Raw genomic sequence first — 18,965 nt, forward strand, 5'->3', positions numbered from 1 at the left:
GAGCACCGTGAACCCGCAGGTGGGAGTGCTCCCGGCGAGGGACGAAAACGAGTAAGGGGACTGGATGGGACAACCGCTCTGCCCCTGGTGACAGCGCTTGTTCTCTCTTTGTCTCTTTGCCCTGGTGGACAGCCCGCTTGAGGTGGCTTCGGACACGAGGGTGTGGGCTGGGTCGCTGCCGTGGGCCACAAGGAACAGGCACCCCATTGGGTGGCACACCCCCTGCTGGGGAGCCGTGCTCATGGTGACATTGTGTGAAGGGACCCCGCCGGACCCTCCCCCCGGGCTCCTGTTGCAGAAGGGTCCCCAGTAAGTGCTCGGCTGAAAGCAGACTGTTTTGGCTCGGGACACGGATCCAACAGCTTTTATGGACGATTCTGGAATTGATATTCAGTGACCGCTGACAGACTAGTTCTGCCCAGACACGCACTTTTCGGGCTGAAGGTGCCCTTGCTCCCCCCATGGTTGCTGCACAAGAGACAGACGTGCAGCCAAGTCTGGAGCGTGGCCAGGAAAGCAGGTTCAGGCATCGAGAACGCGGGACCCACGATCATGCCTCTGCCCACGGATCGGTGACCACAGAACCCCTCACTCCGGCCGCAGGAAAGGTAACATCTTTCTTCTCTGAAGAGCTGAGGGCACCTCCCACCCATGAACGTCTCCGGCTACCCATCAGCGATGACGCAGAGAATAAGCAAGAGAAAGCTGTCGGTGGAAACGGTTTCACCAGAAGAGACCAGACCCGGGGAGAGCTTTTCCCTTAGGATTTCCCAGTCTTGGCTGCGGCCCCGAATGACCTGGAGCTTTCAAGACCGCTGACGGTGCCCCCATCCTGTTAGGCCACCCCCGTGCAGGGAGTACCCGTGAAAGGGAGGCAAGCTCTTTCTCTGCTTAACTAGGTTATGGATTAAGCACCAGATTGATCCTTTTTCCAATTCTTTCCTTTGCTGCTGCTGATCTGAGTTCAAAGGGGCCACATTGATCCGCTCCTCAGCCACTTCCCGTCAGACCTGATGTGGGTGCTCCCTGCAAGCTCTCCCGGACTGGAAAGGAATCTGGGGTCGGGGAGCCCCACCTACACGACTCACGGTGGCCATTCCGCCAAAATGATGGGCGTTTTGGCATGTCTGTCGTTTTGAGATTTTGACCAGGAGATGCATCGGCAGCGCCTCCTGCACGCCCCCTAGCCCTGCGCCCCCCACCCCCAGCCCACAACGCTGGTTTACTCCCCGCAGAAAGGGAGAACGCACCCACGGCCCCCGGGTGGGGAAAGCAAAGGAGCAAAGGCAGAGGCATAAACTGCTAAGTTCTTTTACTCTGAAAAATCCATGTGAAAAGTCAATCTATTTGGATACCAAGCTGTAGCCAAAGTGAAATCTCAGTTCTCTCCCTAAGGGAAAAAAAGGCAAGGAAATAAATATGCTTGAACAGCAACCAGCTTCCTTCTGATGGTCACGGAATCCCAGCTCTGACCCACTTCCTAACTTTCCAGAACAAGTCCACCTCGAGAATCAGCAAGCAAACTAGCAAACTCCCTCCGAGAAATCGACTACACAGAAGATCAGCTCGACGGAATAAACCCTCTCAAACACCTTTCTCCTCTTTCTCATTCCGGCGTCAGGAGGAGTCCGCCCGCGTCGTGTCTCATCTTTCACATATTTTCAAGGGAGGATTCACGGTTTCACGCTAGATAACGTGAACTGTTCCAGCTTCAGAAACTTATCAAAAAGAGGATTTAGTCTATTAAAATGTTCCCAATGCCGAGGTAAAAATGTATCTTGAATACAAGAGCAAACAGTTCTGCAGGAAAACTGGTCTCTGTGTACCTTCTGTTACACAAGTCAGTTCCCGGGTGTCCGTCAGGCTCCGCCTAATGCCGCGGGTCTCCGGTGTCTCCAGTCCGGCCACCCGCACTGTGCACACGGGGGCCCCGGACCTGGCAGGCCTCAAGCACCAGGCAGGTCTCATCAAGGGTCCAGACCCTGGGGACTTCCTTCGCGCTCACCAAGTCGAGGTCGCTTGAGGTCCGGAGGGCTGCCCTGAGGGTCTCCGGGCATCTCTGGAATGTTAACAAACAACAAGTTGACAAGTAAGCGAACGCTTGTTTAAAATGACGAGCTGATGTGGACAGAGCCCCCGGGTGGCGCAGTCGGTCAAGCGTCTGCCTCGTGGTTTCAGTTCAGGCGGCGAGCCCAGGGTGCTGAGATCGAGCCCCGCATTCAGGGCGGGGTCTGCTTTAGGGTCCCTCTCCCTCTGCCCCTCCCCACACACTTGCTCGCGCTCTCTCTCAAATAACTAAATCTTAGGGGGAAAAAAAGTGATGTTTACAAAATAAATTTTGTGCCCGGACAAGAACTGAACTGCCTGGCAAGGGCCTATATAGATATAAGAGAAGGATCCAGTGGTTCTCAGTGGGAGGCAACCTCGCCTCTCAGGGAACAGCGAGCAGTGTCTGGTGACCTTTACGAACGTCCCAAGTTGGTGGGGGTTGGAGGGGGCTGGGTACAGGCATCCAGGGGTGCCGCCTGCCTACAGTCAGAGGACGACCCCACACCAAAGAATTCTCCAGCCCAGCAGGTTAGCGCCCCCCAAACCCGCCATCTACTCATTTCCCGGGAGTGGCTGCGTGGGAAGGGGGGCGCCCTGCTGAGTGTGACAAGGCGGCCAGGGCATCTGAACGACGGGTCTGGTAAGAGGCATCTCCGCTTTCTCAGGACTTAAACTACGTGGTTCATTTCCAAGCGAACAAAAGAAGGTATTCGATCTTTAATTATATTAAACCAGTCACAGTGACACTCACCTGACTGAATGTCCTCTGTGGAAGGGCTGGCAATGACACTGGCTGGTGCAGAAGCTGGTGCGGTATCTGTCTTTAAGGGTATCAAGTTTATCCTCCTTCATTAAAAACACAGTAAAGGGACACAAGGCTCATTAGTGTCCTAGGAATCATTTGTGACAACAAACCTCAAAACTACCTGAAGGAAACATTTAAAACTTCCAGCTGACCAGATGACACAAGGCACTAAAAGCTGATGTGCCCATGTATTGAGTAACTAAGGACTGTGTTCCGTTCCTAAGTTCAATCATCACATTGACAACAGTCCAACCGTAACTGTCATCTAAAAGTCTCAGAACCTGAGGCGCCTGGGTGGCTCAGGGGGTTAAGCCGCTGCCTTTGGCTCAGGTCAAGGTCTCAGGGTCCTGGGATCAAGCCCCGCATCGGGCTCTCTGCTCACCAGGGAGCCTGCTTCTCCCTCTCTCTGCCTGCTTCTCTGCCTACTTGTGATCTCTGCCTGTCAAATAAATAAATAAAATCTTTTTAAAAAAATAAAATAAAAGTCTCGGAACCTGTGATTTTGTCCCACTCCAGTGGTATGACGAACACCCATGCACACAGCATATGGAAGGCCAGCGGACATGGTTTCTACTAGGGAAAGTTCCAAAACTGGGCAGTGGGCTGCGGCCAAGTCGGCCCGTGTGTCGCGCACCTGGCTCTGGGCAGCCCCTCACAGGTGGGAATGGGAACACGACAGAGGTCTGGAAGCAGGGGGGCGGCACTCAGGTCGGTTCTGAAGTCTCTCTGGCCGCATCGGAAGCCCTTACGGGATGTCCCCATTTCGAGGTTGGGGCCTTCTGGTTTCTATTTTGTTTTTCGGCCGCCATGACAAGTTGGTCCCCCGCCAGAAGCTCTTACCGGGGTGTCGTCTTACTCCAGGCCTGCAGCGTGTTCACAGTGACCCTCCGGGACGGGGGCACTCTCGGGTTTTGAGTGCTGGGCTGCAGGCTCTTCTTCTCCTCCGAAGGCGCGGCCGGGGCTGGAGATGGTCTCACCTGAGGCGGGGGTGTGCCGGGACTGCTGGGGTCTTGGATTCTGCCCGTGGGGGTCCCCTCAGCCAGCCTGGGTCCTGGCGAAGACCCCTGGCTTTTTGATTTCTTTGCTGTGTCGGGAGTTCTCACGCTTAGAACCGGCTTCTCTTTCAAAGGTATTCCCAGTTCATCCTTCTCAAACGTCACGAAGGAGCAGTAGCCGTCCGTGGAGGAGATGGCCAGGAAGGCCCCGTCACTGGACCTTGGTTGCCCGAACAGGAGAAAAGGTTAGAAACTGTACCAAAGTCCAGGCGCCCCTCTCAAGGCTCTCTTTAATCACTAGAAAATGCAAGTTCACGGACTCACAGGCTTCGTGTGAAAGGAGAGGGTTTGTGTGCGCCTCACGCCCACCCTGCCCTCCTGCCCCGCTCAACGTTCTCAGGCACTGCGACACCTCAGGACTGTCACCAGAGTCACCCAAAGGAAGGTGCAGGGACCTTTCTCCACCCCCACCCAAGAAGGAAAAGAAGGAAAAAGGTTATAAAGAGCAAGAAGGAGATGGTGGAGGGCAGGCCCGGCGGAGCCGGCATGAGCAGGTGGGGGGGTAAACCAGGGAACCTGGGGGCGCAGAGGACCTCAGCGGAAGGCACACTGACAGCACGGATAACCACGGTTCTGGGGGACAGGAGCTCGCAGGTACGGGCTTCCTGCCAGGAGGGCCTGGCAAGTCCCCAACAACCAGGGACCCCACGGGGCCTCCCCTCAGTCTGAGAATTAGAGGAATCCCCAACACATCGGAATGGCTTCATTCAGATGTTACTCTTACACTAGGAAATGGTATTATAGCAAAGTAGAAATGGCTTTCCTTTTAATGTTGATTCCTTTTAAAAGGTATTGGTAGGGGTGCCTGGGTGGCTTAGTCAGTTAACTAAGTTAACAAACTAAGAGTCAGTTAACTCTTGGTTCCAGCTCAGGGCATGATATCGGGATCCTGGGATCGTGCCCCTTATTGGGCTCTGTGTTCAGCTGGGAACCTGCTGGAGATTCTCTCTCTCTTTCCCGTCTGCTTGTGCATGCACACAATCTCTTCCTCAAATCTTAATTTTAAATTTTTATTTTTAAAGATGCTATTTGAGAGAGAGACAGAGCAAGCAGGGGGAGCAGCAGAGGGAGAGGGAGAAGCAGACTCCCCACTGAGCCAGGAATGGGGACTCAATCCCAGAACCCCGAGATCATGACCTGAGCCAAAGGCTGATGCTCAACTATCTGAGCCACCCCAGGTGGCCTTCAAATAAATAAAATCTTAAAAAGAAGAAATTGGTAAATATGGGCCCAAAAAGCCAGCTCTAGTGCTGAAATGCTCCCGACCCCAGGGTCCACTCCAGGGCACCACACCGCACACCCCCTCCCCGCCGGCCACTCACCAGGACACGTCGCTCAGGGTGTGATAATGTATGTTAGACACGTAGCCGAATGGGAAGGGCTGCTGGGTGTCGTACAGGAGCACTGAGTCCTCCGAAGCCACAGCGAACACCAAGCGGTAAGGCAGGCGCACCAGCTCCACGCCCGGCTCCTGCGAGGGTCCGTCTGCTGGGGGTGGGGGGGTTGGGGACAAAGGACAGGAAACAAGGAGCAAATGCAAACGCATTCCTCCAAAGCCCTCTCTCCAGGGACATTAACAGCGCCATTTCACTGAAGCCCGGGTCTGAAGAGAACCACACAGGAACCGGCGAGGACACCGTGTCCTGACCCGAGAGTCGGAGGCCCCAAAGGAGGTTCGAAAGGCCAGGACCAGATGTGGGAATGAAACAGGGCAGGCTGAGGGCCCGCTTTTGGAGAAGGAAAAATAAGGGTCACCGAGAAACATTCTGTGAATGGTCCTTCAGTTGGTTACACGCATTCACATCAAGAATCGAAGAGTTAAAAACAGCCGCTTCTGGCCGGGAACAGGGACCTGATTTACCCCCAACCTGGAGCAACCAACACCAGGCAGATTACACCACATGACCGCCTTCCAGACCTCAACCGCCAGGCACTGAAGGACACTGATCCCTGAGGGACGGGAAGTGAAGAGGAAGACCTCCATCTGCCTCAGTTTACCACCTGGAGCTTCTGGTCCCAGAAAAGGTAGAGAGAAGCAGCCCACAGCAGCCAGCCTGAGCCGACAGGTGGGAGCTGGGAGCGGGAGACCGGGGCGGCCGGCTCGAAGGGGCCTTCTCTGTCTCCAGCCAAGCACGGATGGGCGTGAGCATGTGAGGAAACCACCCCAGGACCGAGCAAGAACCACAGGAAAGCCATTCCCGGAGCCCCCTCCAGCCAGGGTGGAAAACCTAGCTCATGGGGCTCTGGTGAGCACACGTCAGGCCAGTCGTGGGGCAATTAGCTGTAGACCAAAGGCCACTGGGGTCTGGTCTAACGAAGAGAAGTAGCTCAATGTTTCCAAGTAACTTCACCGCATCCCAGAATAAAGCTCAAGAATATTTGTAAAAATACATCCGGCATCCACGAAGGTACAGTTCACAATGTCTGGCGTCTAATAGAGAATTACCAGGCCCGCAAAGAAGAAAATATGACCCACAACGAAGGGGGAAATCAAAGCCGATCCTCTGTACGCAAAGACACTGAGAGTCACTAGAGTCACTACGGACACCGTATTCTGCGTGTTCGAGAAGCAAGAGGAAAGATGGAGCACGCTAAGTGGAGACGTGGGGTTTGTGACACAGAAAACAGTGACGCCGAGAGGGAGAAAAACAGGCAGCCTGACCCCCAGGCAGTCTGACCTAACACACGTGTAGATGGACCCAGTGGAGAGGACAGGGCAGGACAGAAAAACGTGGTTGAAATTCCTCAAACTTGGTGAAAACTATAAACCCAAAGATCTAAGAGCTCAAGGAACCCCCAGCATGAGAAACCTGCGGATAACCCCACCAAGGCCCATTGTGATCTGACTGGTTAAAGCCACGAACAAGATTTCTATGTGTACATGGAGGGGAAAAAAACTTAAAAAAAAAACCACAAAAATCCAGTTCAAACATAATTTCACTGCATAGGAAATGGATGAACGACATTCGACTGCTTCAGCAGAAAAATACGAGTACTCTTCTTCCTTTAATGTTTAAGTGAAGAAAGTGTATTCGGGACGATGCAAAAAACAGACACACATTCTGAGAACACTGGGCTTTGCTCCAGTCCTCCCGAGTAACCAGACTGAATCAAACCCACGTACGTTTCCCCACAAGATAAAGCCAAATCACAGGGCACCTGCGTGGCTCAGTCGTTAAGCGTCTGCCTTCAGCTCAGGTCATGATCCCAGGGTCCTGGGATCGAGCCCCGCATCGGGCTCCCTGCTCAACGGGAAGCCTGCTTCTCCCTCTCCCACTCCCGCCGCTTGTGTTCCCTCCTCGCTGTCAAATAAATAAATAAAATCTTTAAGAAAAAAAAAAATCACGACCCATAACACTACCGCTGTGCCTCTAGCATACCTTGTTCCGCCACGGGCCTCAGCTCAAAGTAGACGGGACAGCAGCGGACAGCAAGCGTCGCTTTGCCAGGACACGGAAGATGCGCGATAGGCCTGGAAAGTGGGTCATGACCTTTTTAGAAAGGGCACCATTACTCGCCAGGAGCAAAAAGAAAGGGTCAACAGGTCAACAATATCTTCAACTACATACCTTTTAAGATTTTTCCTGGAGAAAACATAAGTCGTATTTGTTACGTTTTCGCCAGACTCCACACATCCAGCTGGGGAAGCAGGGAGGGAGAAGAGGCGAGGTTTTATAAGACCGAAGCACAGAAACTCGGGAGCATCCATCCCTGGCTTGTGAAATATTTGCCCCAGCTAAGCTGTCTGCCCCGGACAATGCTTCTGTGACTGAGGACAAATACGAACAGTCCCAGTCTGGGCTTGGCGCTTACTCCAGGCTCTACCCGCCTGTCCCCTTCCGTGAGCGGCCCACCCAGCCAGGGCGGCTTCAGGCCTGGGCAGGAAGAGCAGAGCAGGGGCCCCTGGCTATGAAGATGTCCCGCAGGGAGACCGGCCACTTCCTCCCGGAGAAGCGCTCTCTCGAGATCCCCCAGCTCTGTCCCCGGGTTTGAGCCTGGCGGCCTGTGTCTGCTCTGCTCCTTCCCACCTGCCTGGGGGGGCCAGGAGGCTGCCGGGGGACCCAGGCCTCTGCTACAGCCTCGGCCCCCTGCAGCAGCTGACCTTGCTCTGGGGACAGCCCACGCTGGAGCTCCTCCACACGCACCCCAGGATGTCCTTAAGACAAGGCCAGCCCCAGGCAGCGAGGACCGCTGACCACAGCTGCCCTTGGACACCTCTTTCTTGATACCCACACACAAGACATCTCGCCTGCGACCACTCCATCCCCACGGTGCAGGCAGAGGCCCTGCCAGCCCTGGTCCCGCCCTCCCCGCCCAGCCCATCTGAACCAGCCGTGGAGCTTTTCCGCCTTCCCTCCACGCTCGCGCAACCACGACCACCAGTTACGACTCAACTGTCTTTCTCTTCCCCCACTGGGGTTTTCAGTGCAGCTCACAGAATCGGGGTCTTGTCTCCTCCTAACCTGCCGCTGCTCTGCTCCGCCGACCACTCGCCAGCACGAACCCGGGGTCAGGCACCTTTTTACTAGCTGCCTGACATTCACGGTGGTGAGAACACCGTAGCTCATTCACCCGTCTCGTTAATCAGGACAGTTGGTCCAGAGATAGAAACAACAGACACGGTCGAAAATAGACTCTGTCATACTAGGTTTCAGTTCTTGCAGACTGAGGCTAAGATGAGGGGCAGACGGGCTGACGAGGACACGCATGTGATGGTGACCAGACTGTTTCCTGAAAGGGCTGTGACCATTCACAGTCCCACCAGCAATACCCACGTTCTGCTTGCCCATTAGCAGCAGGTATTTTCACTTTTTTCTAGTGTGAAAATAATAAAGAGATACCTAGCTGTGTGTCACTTTAATTTCTGTTTTTCTGTCACTGAGCGTCTGAACATTATCCCGTGTATGCTGAATGCATAAATTTTCCTTTTTGTATCTTTCACTCATTTTCTTTCTTTTGGGTTTTTCTTTTTTCTCAATTTGAAAGAGCCACTGTATGTGATGTACATAAGCTCTTTCCTGACTGTAAACAGAATTTTCCAGTTCTGTTATTTGTCGACTGATTTGCTTACAGGGTCTTTGCTGTACAAAGGTTGCCCAGTCCAAGTGCCATCAAAACCGTCCCGATTCCTAGGATGTTCTCCTACATGTTCACCTTTTATTTCTTTTAAGATTTTATTTAATTGACAGAGAGAGACACAGGGAGAGGGAACACAAGCAGGGGGAGTGGGAGAGGGAGAAGCAGGCTTCCCGCTGAGCAGGGAGCCCAATGCGGGACTTCACTCAGGCAAACACCTGCTCAAGTACTATTATTTTTCATACTTCTAAAACTGTTCTTGGGGCACCTGTGGCTCAGTCGGTTAAGTGTCCGACTCTTGACTTTGGTTCAGATGATGATCTCAGGATCACGACATTGAGCCTGTGACAGGCTCCATACTCAAGGCAGAGTCTGCTTGGGATTCTCTCTCTCCCTCTGCCCTTTCCCCCACTCATGCTCTCTCTAAATAGCTAAATAAAATCTTTAAAAACAAACCAAAAAAAAGCTTGTGAAACCCACCTGGTGTGAGGAGCAAAGATCCATCAGGAGTAAAACTCAGTCGACGAAAGAATGACTTCATGCTGTCATCATGAAACATCCGGTAACTTCTCGCCTGTGGCACACAAGTTGAAACACTAATCCAAGTCTTACATTCACAAAAAAGGCTTATCAGGTGGTTTTTCTTTTTCTTAATTTTATATAGTATCATTTATTAGTCACATAATAAAATATGAAATATATTACAAATCAAATAACCACTCAAGACTACAGGAGTAGGGGCCCCTGGGTGGCTCAGTCAGTTAAGTGTCCAACTTTTGATTTTGGCTCAAATCATGATCTCAGGGGTCGGGGATCGAGCCCCATCATCAGGCTTCGCAGTAAGCAGTAAGTCTGTTTGAGATTCTCTCCCTCTGCCCCCACCCCCACTCTCTCTCTCTCTAAAATAAATAAATCTTAAAAAAATAAAAAAACAAACTGCAAGGGTCTCGTGAACACTAACCACGCATTTGCATTAAGGAGAGCTGTGTGTGTCGGGGCGCCTGGATGGCTCAGCCGGTTAAGTATCTGCCTTCAGCTCAGGTCACGATCTCAGAGTCCTGGGATCGAATCCTGCGTGGGGCTCTCTGTTCAGCAGGGAGCCTGCTTCCCCCCTCTGTCTGCCCCTCCCCCCTCAAATAAATAAAATCTTAAAAAATAAAGGAAATCTGTGTGTGTACATGGGTCTACATGTGCGTATATGAGCGGGCGTGCATGCGCGCGCGCATGCGTGCAGCTCTACAGTTGTTGTTTTAAAAGCCTCTCTGAGAACACAGCACACGGTCAGCAGTGGTTTGGAGAATGAGACAGGGGAGGGAGGAATGCAAGACGACAACCAGGGGCCCTCTGTTCTGTGTGCCCACTCAGAATTTCCAACTTAATGAACACTTCGTATGGAGAAAATCGCCAGCCGCTACACTGGTAACCTATCTTTCCGAATGTGTCTCGAACACCTGTGGGTCGGTTTTCGCTCGGACTCACTGACACTTGATAAACACTAAGCGTTTGGGTCTCCAGGACCCAAAGACCCAGCATGTCCCTCCTCACGGTAGGGGAGCTCTGCTGTGTCACCAGTCATGGCCCATCCGGCCGTGGTCGGCTGCCTGAGGACAGGATTCATACCACGTCCCTGTTTTGTTCCAGTGACCAACCTCCTTCCTTTTGCCTGAAGTGCCTGCGTCTGTAGCCTTATTCCTCCAGGACCACTGGCTCACAGGACCACTGTCCCCCAGCAACACTCTCTCCATACCGGCCAGGACGGCATAGGGCCCCCCCTACCGGACAGACACTCGACACCCCTGCCTTCCTGTTGCATAGTGCATAGTTCAGGGTCCCCCTAGGTCAAGAGCTCTTGACCCTCAATACACCTCAGGATCCCATAGGGGACCTGCCAACCTCAAGCCAAGCGAATCACATCTGGGGGAAGGGGACGGGCACCCATTATTTCTTAATGCTTCCAGGTGACTCCACACTGAGCCAGGGCTGAACACCTCTGTCAATCATCGGCAGCTCTCCCCCGGCCCCCGGATGTCCCCAGTTCCATGCAGTCCAGCCCAGTGGCCTAACTGAGCCTTGACCAGATCCGAGAAAGTACAAGGCAGTTCAAGCATCGGGGGCCCGAGACCAGTGGTTTAGCCATAAAACGCGGAGGAGCTCGGGACCCCCCACCTCAACTGAAGCCCCGCTCAGGTAGGACGAACAGATTGTACCTCGCCTTCCGCCCCTATTCCAGACAGCATTTTTGAGACATTAAAAGCCACACGTTTCTTCTGGGTGCTGTATACCCTCAGGATCCTGAAGAAAGAAGAAGATTCTGACTGATCTCTTCTAGCGAAGGACGTGTTTGGCATAGAAGCGATCCAGTGTCAAAACTGAAGGCCAGTTAAACAACGTCAGTCTGCAAGACCACCTACAGCACCAGTCGTCACACTGTCCCACATTAACTCACTGTGGCGGAAGCGAACCCCCTGAGGCCGGTCACGAATGCAGTAAGGAACTAGGTCATAACTTTTTTTATCGAATGTTTCAACGTGGTCAAGTAAGACGTACTTTAGGCCTGTCCCCTTCAGGCTCCGGACATTCGGCCCAGTAGCGATTTGTGGGACTACAGTGACATTTGTTTCAAACGGTCTTGCCCTCAGGGATTTGCACGAGTGAGGGAAACACCAGCATATAAATTTGGCTGTTGCTAATCCATATTATTCCCATAATGAAGAAAACACCAAGATCAGAAAATAAATGCGCATACAATATCAAAGTGCTTCCTTTTCCTGGCCTCTCCTAACTCTTCCACATTGCTGGGCCATCTGGAATCAAAGGTGTTATGATTAAAAGTAGTTGGGTACCTGTACCCCTGGGGCTAATAATAGACTATATGTTAATTAAAAAATAGAAAATAAATAAAACAAATAAAAGTAGTTGGATAAAAACTCAAAAGGGCTATCTTGACCAAGGAGTAATATATCCAGCACCTCGGATGTTCTTTGTTCCAAGAACACAACTAAATGCAGGACACCAGTAAACATAGCAACAAAACCTCCTTTCAAAAAAGACAAAATATTCTATGTTTCCATTAATTTAAGTGGAGTCATTAAAATCACTGCAGTAAACTATAATCAGAAAATGAAACAGGGGTGTCTGGCTGGCTCAGTCGGTGGAGCACATGACTTGATCTTGGGGACTGTGAGTTTGAGACCTGTGGTGGGTGTAGGGATTACTTAAAGAGAAAATCTTAAAAAAAGAAAAGAAGAAACATTGAACCCCATCATTAGGTACCCCTTCTTGCATATCATATTTACATAAAACACTTTTTCTTTAAAAGTTGCCCATGAAATTCATATGTAATTCAAAGCTCTCTATGCATTCATTCACCCATTCGATAAAGAGTTACTAAGCACTATGTATAAGGCACTGACCCTAATTAGTTTCCAATGTCTTGTTATGGTTTAAGAATAACATTAAAACCAAATACTTTATAAGAAATCAAGAACATGGATGGATGAAGCAAACCTTGACTCTGCCTTATTATTGAGTAAGTGGGGTTGAAAACACTGCGGAAAATTTAAGTCAACAAAGAAGACAACTTGCCAAACATGAACGTACCTGTCACAGCTCAGGGTAGCAACATACTGACCCAAGGGGTCCCAGGTTACCCCTTGGACGTAACTTTTATGTTCATTAAAGATGGAGATCTTTTGTCCTGCATAAAGGCACACAACAGCATTACGGAAACGTACTCGCGCACAAGCCGAGTCAACTACAGTTTAAGCACGACGCCCTTCATCCCACTCCATCATCCCACGGGTGGTTCCGGACGACCTCCGCCCCCCGCGCTGTGTCGCCTCTGAGGAGACAAAGAAGACCTCACACGGCCCACACTCCCAAGGAGCCCGCAGCATTGGGGGAGAGACACACCCAGTGACGGGCCGCATGGGACACAGAGGGACAGCAGCCGGGGCAGCAGCAAGGGTCAAGAAGGGGACAAGCCAAGTTCAGCTGTCTGGGTCGGGCACGACAAGGGGGCGGCTCCTGAAGGAGCAGCTACTGTGAGCAGATCCACGGCGGGAGGGGAGGGCCGCTTAGGCACATGGAGCTATTAATAAGTAAGGGAGAATGCTACAGGGTCATGTCCCTGGCCAAGATGGCAACACAGGGAGGACAGGAGGTATGTGACTGCAACCCTTGCGGGCAAGGAAAGAAAAGGTTCTGCGAATTCAAGATGCGGCCGAGAGAACGCTCAGCTGGGAAGTAACGTGCACGATCAAGACGAAACCGAGGTTCACAGGGTTCACCGTACCCTGGTTAGGAGGTGACGGCAGGCCGGAGGCGAGGGCCCGAGCAAAAAGCAGGGATGGGAAGGGGACTCTGTGGAAAGATTAAACCAGCAGAGCGCAGGGGCTACCCGGATAAGAGGAGGAGGAAGGGGGCGCCTGGCTGGCTCAGTGGGTTAAGCTGCTGCCTTCGGCTCAGGTCATGATCTCAGGGTCCTGGGATCGAGTCCCACCTCAGGCTCTCTGCTCAGCGGGGAGCCTGCTTCTCCCTCTCTCTCTGCCTGCTTCTCTGCCTACTTGTGATCTCTCTCTCTGTCAAATAAATAAATAAATAAATAGATAAATAAATAAATAAGGAGAAGGAAGGCACAAACCCTGGCCATTCAAAGCAAAAACAAAAACACTTCCAAGGTCATTACAAGCGGCTTCAGGGGGTTGCTGGGTGGACTGTCCACACAGACGCTGAAATTAACCCCATCAATGGCCTGGTGAGAAGAGAAGACGACGGGGACACTGGCCGTCCATATTGCCGAGGTTGGAGACTGAGCAGGAACTAACAGAGGTGGGGCAAGACAGAGAGGTCTGGCTGGCCGGCAGGCCTCCAACAGACAGACTGTCACAGAGTGGATAATCCAGAGGCCCAGGGGGCGCCTTCTCCAGCCTGACTCCCTCCCAATGCTCGCGGCTGTGGGAGCACCATCCGGGAGCACAGTACAAGGCAGCAAGGAAACATCAAGTTTGAGTAACCGTCTGCCGAAGGCAAAAACGGTCATGTGTTAGGCACTAACTGGCTTCTGGCAACTCACTTTTGGCCAATTTTGTAACTTCTCACACGTCTACCATCTCCCCAACTAGAGAACAGATTCCATAAATGAGCGAGGTGTCCTCGGCCGTCCTCGCTCTCAGACAGACACCTGGTCCTACCTTTCCCAACATGGCGCCTTCAGTGCCCATCGATGGCAACGACGGGCTACACTGCCCAAGACCCTGAGTTCCACGAAGGTGAGCCCTGCCCCCAACATGTCCATAACCCCACGCATGTGGGACAGACCTCACTCTGGCACCACGGCCAGGCCTCCTACACTTGGACGGGGACCCTGAAACTAAGTTGGGTCCATGACACAGGCGCCCATCCTGCTGAGCCAGCCACCCATTTTAGTTCACTCAGAAACTCTACTCTTGCCTTTAAGATCAAGCAGGTTATGGGCGCCAGGGTGGCTCAGTCAGTTAAGTGTTTGCCTTGGGCTCAGATCTCGATCCTGGGGTCCTGGGATCAAACCCTACACTGGACTCACAGCTCAGCAGGGAGTCTGCTTCTCTGTCTGCCTCTGCCTCCATGCCTTCTCTCTCTCAAATAAAATCTTTAAAAAATAATAATAATAAAAACAGATAAAGCAGATTAGACCTTTTAGCCACTTACAAGATTCCTTCCCCTGACAATAACAGAAACGCGTCCGCTACCTTTACCGACGTCCCATATGATGGCCGTGTTATCCACAGAGGCAGAAGCCATCAAATTCCCGTCGGCTGCCCAGCAGATATCGTACACATCTTCTAAGTGGCCCCTGGAGTCCAAAGAGGAAAAGGAAGGGAAAAGGCAAATCTCAATGAGAGACAGACCATCAAAAACTTACAGGCACACTCACAGACCATGCATTAGGATTTTAGAAATCTCCACTGGAACTAGATCAGCTGCAGCTAGGGTCTGCTATCTTCAGGGGTAGTTACAGCTTTGTAACTGGTTCAGTCTGACTAATGAATATTTTAGAGCAGAAATAAAGCCCATGTGGGGGCGCCTGAGTGACCCAGTCAGTGAAGCGTCCAACTCTTGGTTTGGGCTTAGGTCACGATCTCAGGGTTGTGAGATGGGGCTCCGCGCTGGCTCCACGGCCGTTGTGGAGCCTGCTTGAAATTCTCTCTTCCTCTGCCCTCTCCCTGTCAACCCTCTTGTAAGAAAGAAAGAAAGATCCATTTTAATCATGTTTCTAAGTCAAAATGCTGGGCACCTGACGGCTCAGTCAAGCATGCAACTCTTGATCTCAGAGTTGTGAGTTCAAGCCTCACGATGGGCACAGAGCCCACTTAAGAAAAAAAAATTTTTTAATTAAGAAAAAAAAAAAATGCATGTGAGCTAAATGCATTCGGAGCAGTTGGGTAAACCACTCCGGTGGGCGCCCCCGCACCCCAGTTACCGGAGGGTTTTCACGACAGTCCAGTTCTCCTTATTCAGCTGAGCCTCGTCCTCGTCCTGAAAGGCGAGCTGCTCCGGCTCCTTGTTGTCGTTCACCTTCCACAGCAGAATGACAGCATCTGTGCAGCGAGCGATTCAGGTAAGACAAGCCACGCTTCAGGCATGCTCCTTCAGTGCAGGGCTTTCAGGACATTAAACCTTATTTATGTTGTTCAATAGCTACTACAGTCACCGCGAGCGCCTTCTAAGACTCTGGATAGGAAAAACAGGTTTGTCTTCTGATCTAAAACTCCAAAATCAAACTCCTACCAGGTCAGAGCTATCCAACGTCATGTGCAACAGAAGGGTCCCCAGGCCAGGAAAACACTGCAAAGCAGCCGACTAGGTTAACAAATCCTAAGGCACTGCCTAGGAATGGCCGAATAATGAAAAACAAAGAACCACCAAGCAAGGATCGGCAAATTGCTCCCAGCTGCGTAAGCTTCAGCAGACTTAGCGTCCTGACTCCTCAGTTACCTCACCTGCAAAATGGGGTAACAGCATACCTACCTCCTAGGGCTGTCTCCAGGATTAAATGAGTTAATACGCAGAAAACACTTAGAACACAATGCCTACCCCGCGGGGACAAGTGGACACATTAGCTACTCATAAGAGCATCAGATACCTCAGCGCGAGGTCATCCATTGTCTGGGTGCTCTGACTCCCTGAGCTCTGCCCCCAACTCACCACACAAATCTGAGCACCACTCGCCTTCCCTCTGAGTGCCAGTCACTGAGCCGGCAGTATGGGCACAAGTGAGGAATTCTGGGAGCCGGAGGGCGAGATCGGCCTTGACATTGGCAGGTGGACACTCTCTACTGCCAACAGCAGGCTTCTGGGCCTCCAAGGCGAAAGGACTGGGCAAAACAAGGGCTGCCCTGTGCAACCTCTCAGCAGACGGCCTGAGAGGGGGCGCCCCCCGGGGGCGCTCCCTACTTTCCACCTTTCCCTCTGCGCACACACGCCCTGGACATCATGGCACTGAACTTCACCCGATCTCTTTGCTCCTTCGGCAAATAAAACCTGCAATGTGTTTTATATTTCCTAGTAACTCCTAGACTCTTCTGGTGTCAAAGCATGGTAAAGAGATTTACTTTTTTTGTAGCAGTTTTACGCTATTTAAGTACAAGCAGAAAATAGGAATCAATCTGCTTTCACCAAGCAAACATAATTTAGAGGGCCATTCAGACACTACTCCCCCAAGTGAATTAATTAATTATAAGCGACGTGGGAGAGAATGTGATCACTCGGATACTAAACCAGCAATCAAACAAGGCCGGGACAGCTGCACTGGAACGTGGTAAATGGGTAAGCGCCTTCCTACTCGTCTCTACCAATGGAAAGGGGTGAGGGGGTATCGCTGGGGGGAGGGGTGCATTTACAACCAATTCTTCTCAGGTTAAGCTTGCTATCCCCCATCCTCTCATGCTCCTCAGAAGGTTTTTTATAAACTATCTAAATGACGGATTGAGAGGTCAAGTGACCTCTAAAATTGAAAAGCATCCCTAGCTCAGAGCTCACGAACATGAGACACAAAGGTATCTGGTTTCTAAGGAATTTTGAAGGATAATACTCATACTCACCGTCTCCTCCTGATGCTAAAATTTCCCCATTTGGAGAAAACCGCACAACATTGACCGCTTTGGTATGGCGAGTGAGGTTGGACAAAAATTCAACAATGGCCTTTCCATCGGGTCCTTTCGCCACCTTCCAGGTCTGACGGTAACCAACACATTTGTTCAGGGAAACATACAAACGAGCACCTACCATACTGTGCTTCCTAAACACAAGACTAGGCTAATTATCAGGAAGAAAATGGTTTTTCTCTTGATACATCCAATGAACTTCTTTCTGAAACAAACTAACAGTCCCATTGCCTGCGGCCCTCCCTCCTACCTCTTTCTAGGGCAAACTGCTCCCCAACAGAAACTGGCTTATTTTAAAATAAGGAGCATGGAGCCGATCAAAGTAGGAAACACACCCCAGGAGCAAAGCTTTCTTTTACTTTTCTGGTTCAGTCAAGGCCCTGAGAAGCTCTGTCTCGGGGCTAGATGACCCAACAGTCTGAGTGTGCGGACACTGGTATTCCAGGAAAGACTGGAGAAGGCGGCCCCCGCAGCCCGTCTCTGCGCCCCCGCAGCCCGTCTCTGCGCCCCCCCCCCCCGGTTTACCCTGACCGCGGTGTCCACGCCCGCCGACGCCAGTCTGTGGATCCTGCCCGCCGCGCCGGGCTGGAAGTCCAGGCTGTACACCGGCTCCTTGTTGTGCCAGGCTATTTCGCAAGTAATGACTTTCATCCTCCAGAGTCTTGAAGGAGCAAAACAAATTCCTCCGGCGCCGCTCTTTTCCCAAAGACAGAGGAAAGCTGAAAATCGTTGGTAATGAACTGAGTATCAGAGCAGGCAAGGTGTCCTGAACGCTCATCAGGAGCCAGGAGTCCTGCTCCTGAAAGATGCACGCTGTACCGGGAAAGGATGTCCATGCTGACCTCTCTCGAAACACCCTGCAAGTGCCCCTAAAATGCTTCCCTGAGCCGAGGCCGCTGGGCTTCTTTCACGGCTGTGTCCGGAAAAGCAAAATGGGCAGAGGAAATCAAGGGGCCGGGCCCCGCTGCGCGACCGCCCCCGCTTAGTGGGGGTTGGGGGGCGCTCCCGGAGAGCCGGGGGCCGGGGTAGCTCGGGCGAGCGGCTGTCCCGGGGCCAGGGGCCGCCCGGGGGAGGCCGCCTGGGGGAGGGGACCTACTGGGAAAGGGGGCCGCGCGGGAGGGGGGATAACCACCTCCCAGAGGCGGGGCCACCAGGAGGACGGGGTCGCCCGAAGGAGTGAACCAAGGCCAGGGGGCCAGAGGGGACCCGCCCCCGTTCCCAGGCCGCAAGGGACGGGGCGCTCGGCCGGAAAGCCGAAACCAGGCCCGGCCGGGAGGAGGCCGCACGGGGTCGGCGCGGGGACCGGCCGCCCGAATGCACGCCATTCCGGGGCTATGCCGGGACCCCGCGGCCCGGCCTCAGCGAGATCCTTGCGCCTCCGTCCCGCCCTGCAGGGAGACAGTGGGGACGCGGGAGCCAGCGCCGGGGAAGCAGTACCTGCAGGAACACGGTCAGTCCACCGCTCCGCCGGCTCCCGCCACCGCTTGCGCTTCTTCCCGCGCGCCGCAGGCCCCGCCTCCCGAGGGGCGGGACTGCCCGCGACGCCCCGCCTCATTGCGGGTGGGACTCTGCTCGTCCCGCCTTCGTGTAGGCGGGGTTTGCGTGGCGCTCCGCCCCTCCTCCGGGCGGAGGGGTCCAGAGGTGCTGAGTCCTCGAAATCCCCGGCTGTTCCCGCCAGTTCACTAATGACGTGCGCGACCCACGCCTCGGTGGAAGAATAGATGAGTTCATCGTCTCATTCAATTCTTTCTTCCCTTCTTAACTCTTGTAGCAAACATTGTCTGAGCATCTCCTAGGTGCTGGACCCTATGCTGGCGCTGGACGAGCAGTGGAGAG

General features: G+C 52.7%; 1 protein-coding gene across 3 annotated transcripts; it reads right to left on the reverse strand.

Annotated features, from left to right (window-relative positions):
• Nucleotides 1-1,295: 1,295 nt before the first annotated feature.
• Nucleotides 1,296-18,679, reverse strand: CHAF1B (chromatin assembly factor 1 subunit B). Of its 3 annotated transcripts, none has more exons than XM_004762140.3 (14): nucleotides 18,567-18,679; nucleotides 17,655-17,848; nucleotides 17,067-17,199; nucleotides 15,446-15,563; nucleotides 14,715-14,818; nucleotides 12,586-12,682; nucleotides 11,193-11,277; nucleotides 9,466-9,559; nucleotides 7,479-7,548; nucleotides 7,290-7,381; nucleotides 5,232-5,394; nucleotides 3,695-4,069; nucleotides 2,801-2,895; nucleotides 1,296-2,059 (listed from the first exon to the last, which is right to left on the reverse strand). In XM_004762140.3, the coding sequence occupies exons 2-14, from the start codon at nucleotides 17,778-17,780 to the stop codon at nucleotides 1,968-1,970; spliced, it is 1,644 nt and encodes a 547-aa protein (XP_004762197.2). In that variant the 5' UTR covers nucleotides 17,781-17,848; nucleotides 18,567-18,679; the 3' UTR covers nucleotides 1,296-1,967. The 3 variants fall into 3 exon arrangements, with proteins under 3 accessions (XP_004762197.2, XP_004762196.2, XP_044940453.1); XM_004762139.3 differs by having other exon boundaries at nucleotides 5,232-5,397; XM_045084518.1 differs by lacking the exons at nucleotides 7,290-7,381; nucleotides 7,479-7,548.
• Between the last annotated feature and the right edge of the window lie 286 nt (nucleotides 18,680-18,965).

The sequence above is a fragment of the Mustela putorius genome, unplaced genomic scaffold (genome assembly GCF_011764305.1).
Source record: "Mustela putorius furo isolate JIRA1106 unplaced genomic scaffold, ASM1176430v1.1 tig00000765_pilon_pilon_pilon, whole genome shotgun sequence".
In the NCBI taxonomy this organism is placed as follows: Eukaryota; Metazoa; Chordata; class Mammalia; order Carnivora; family Mustelidae; genus Mustela; species Mustela putorius.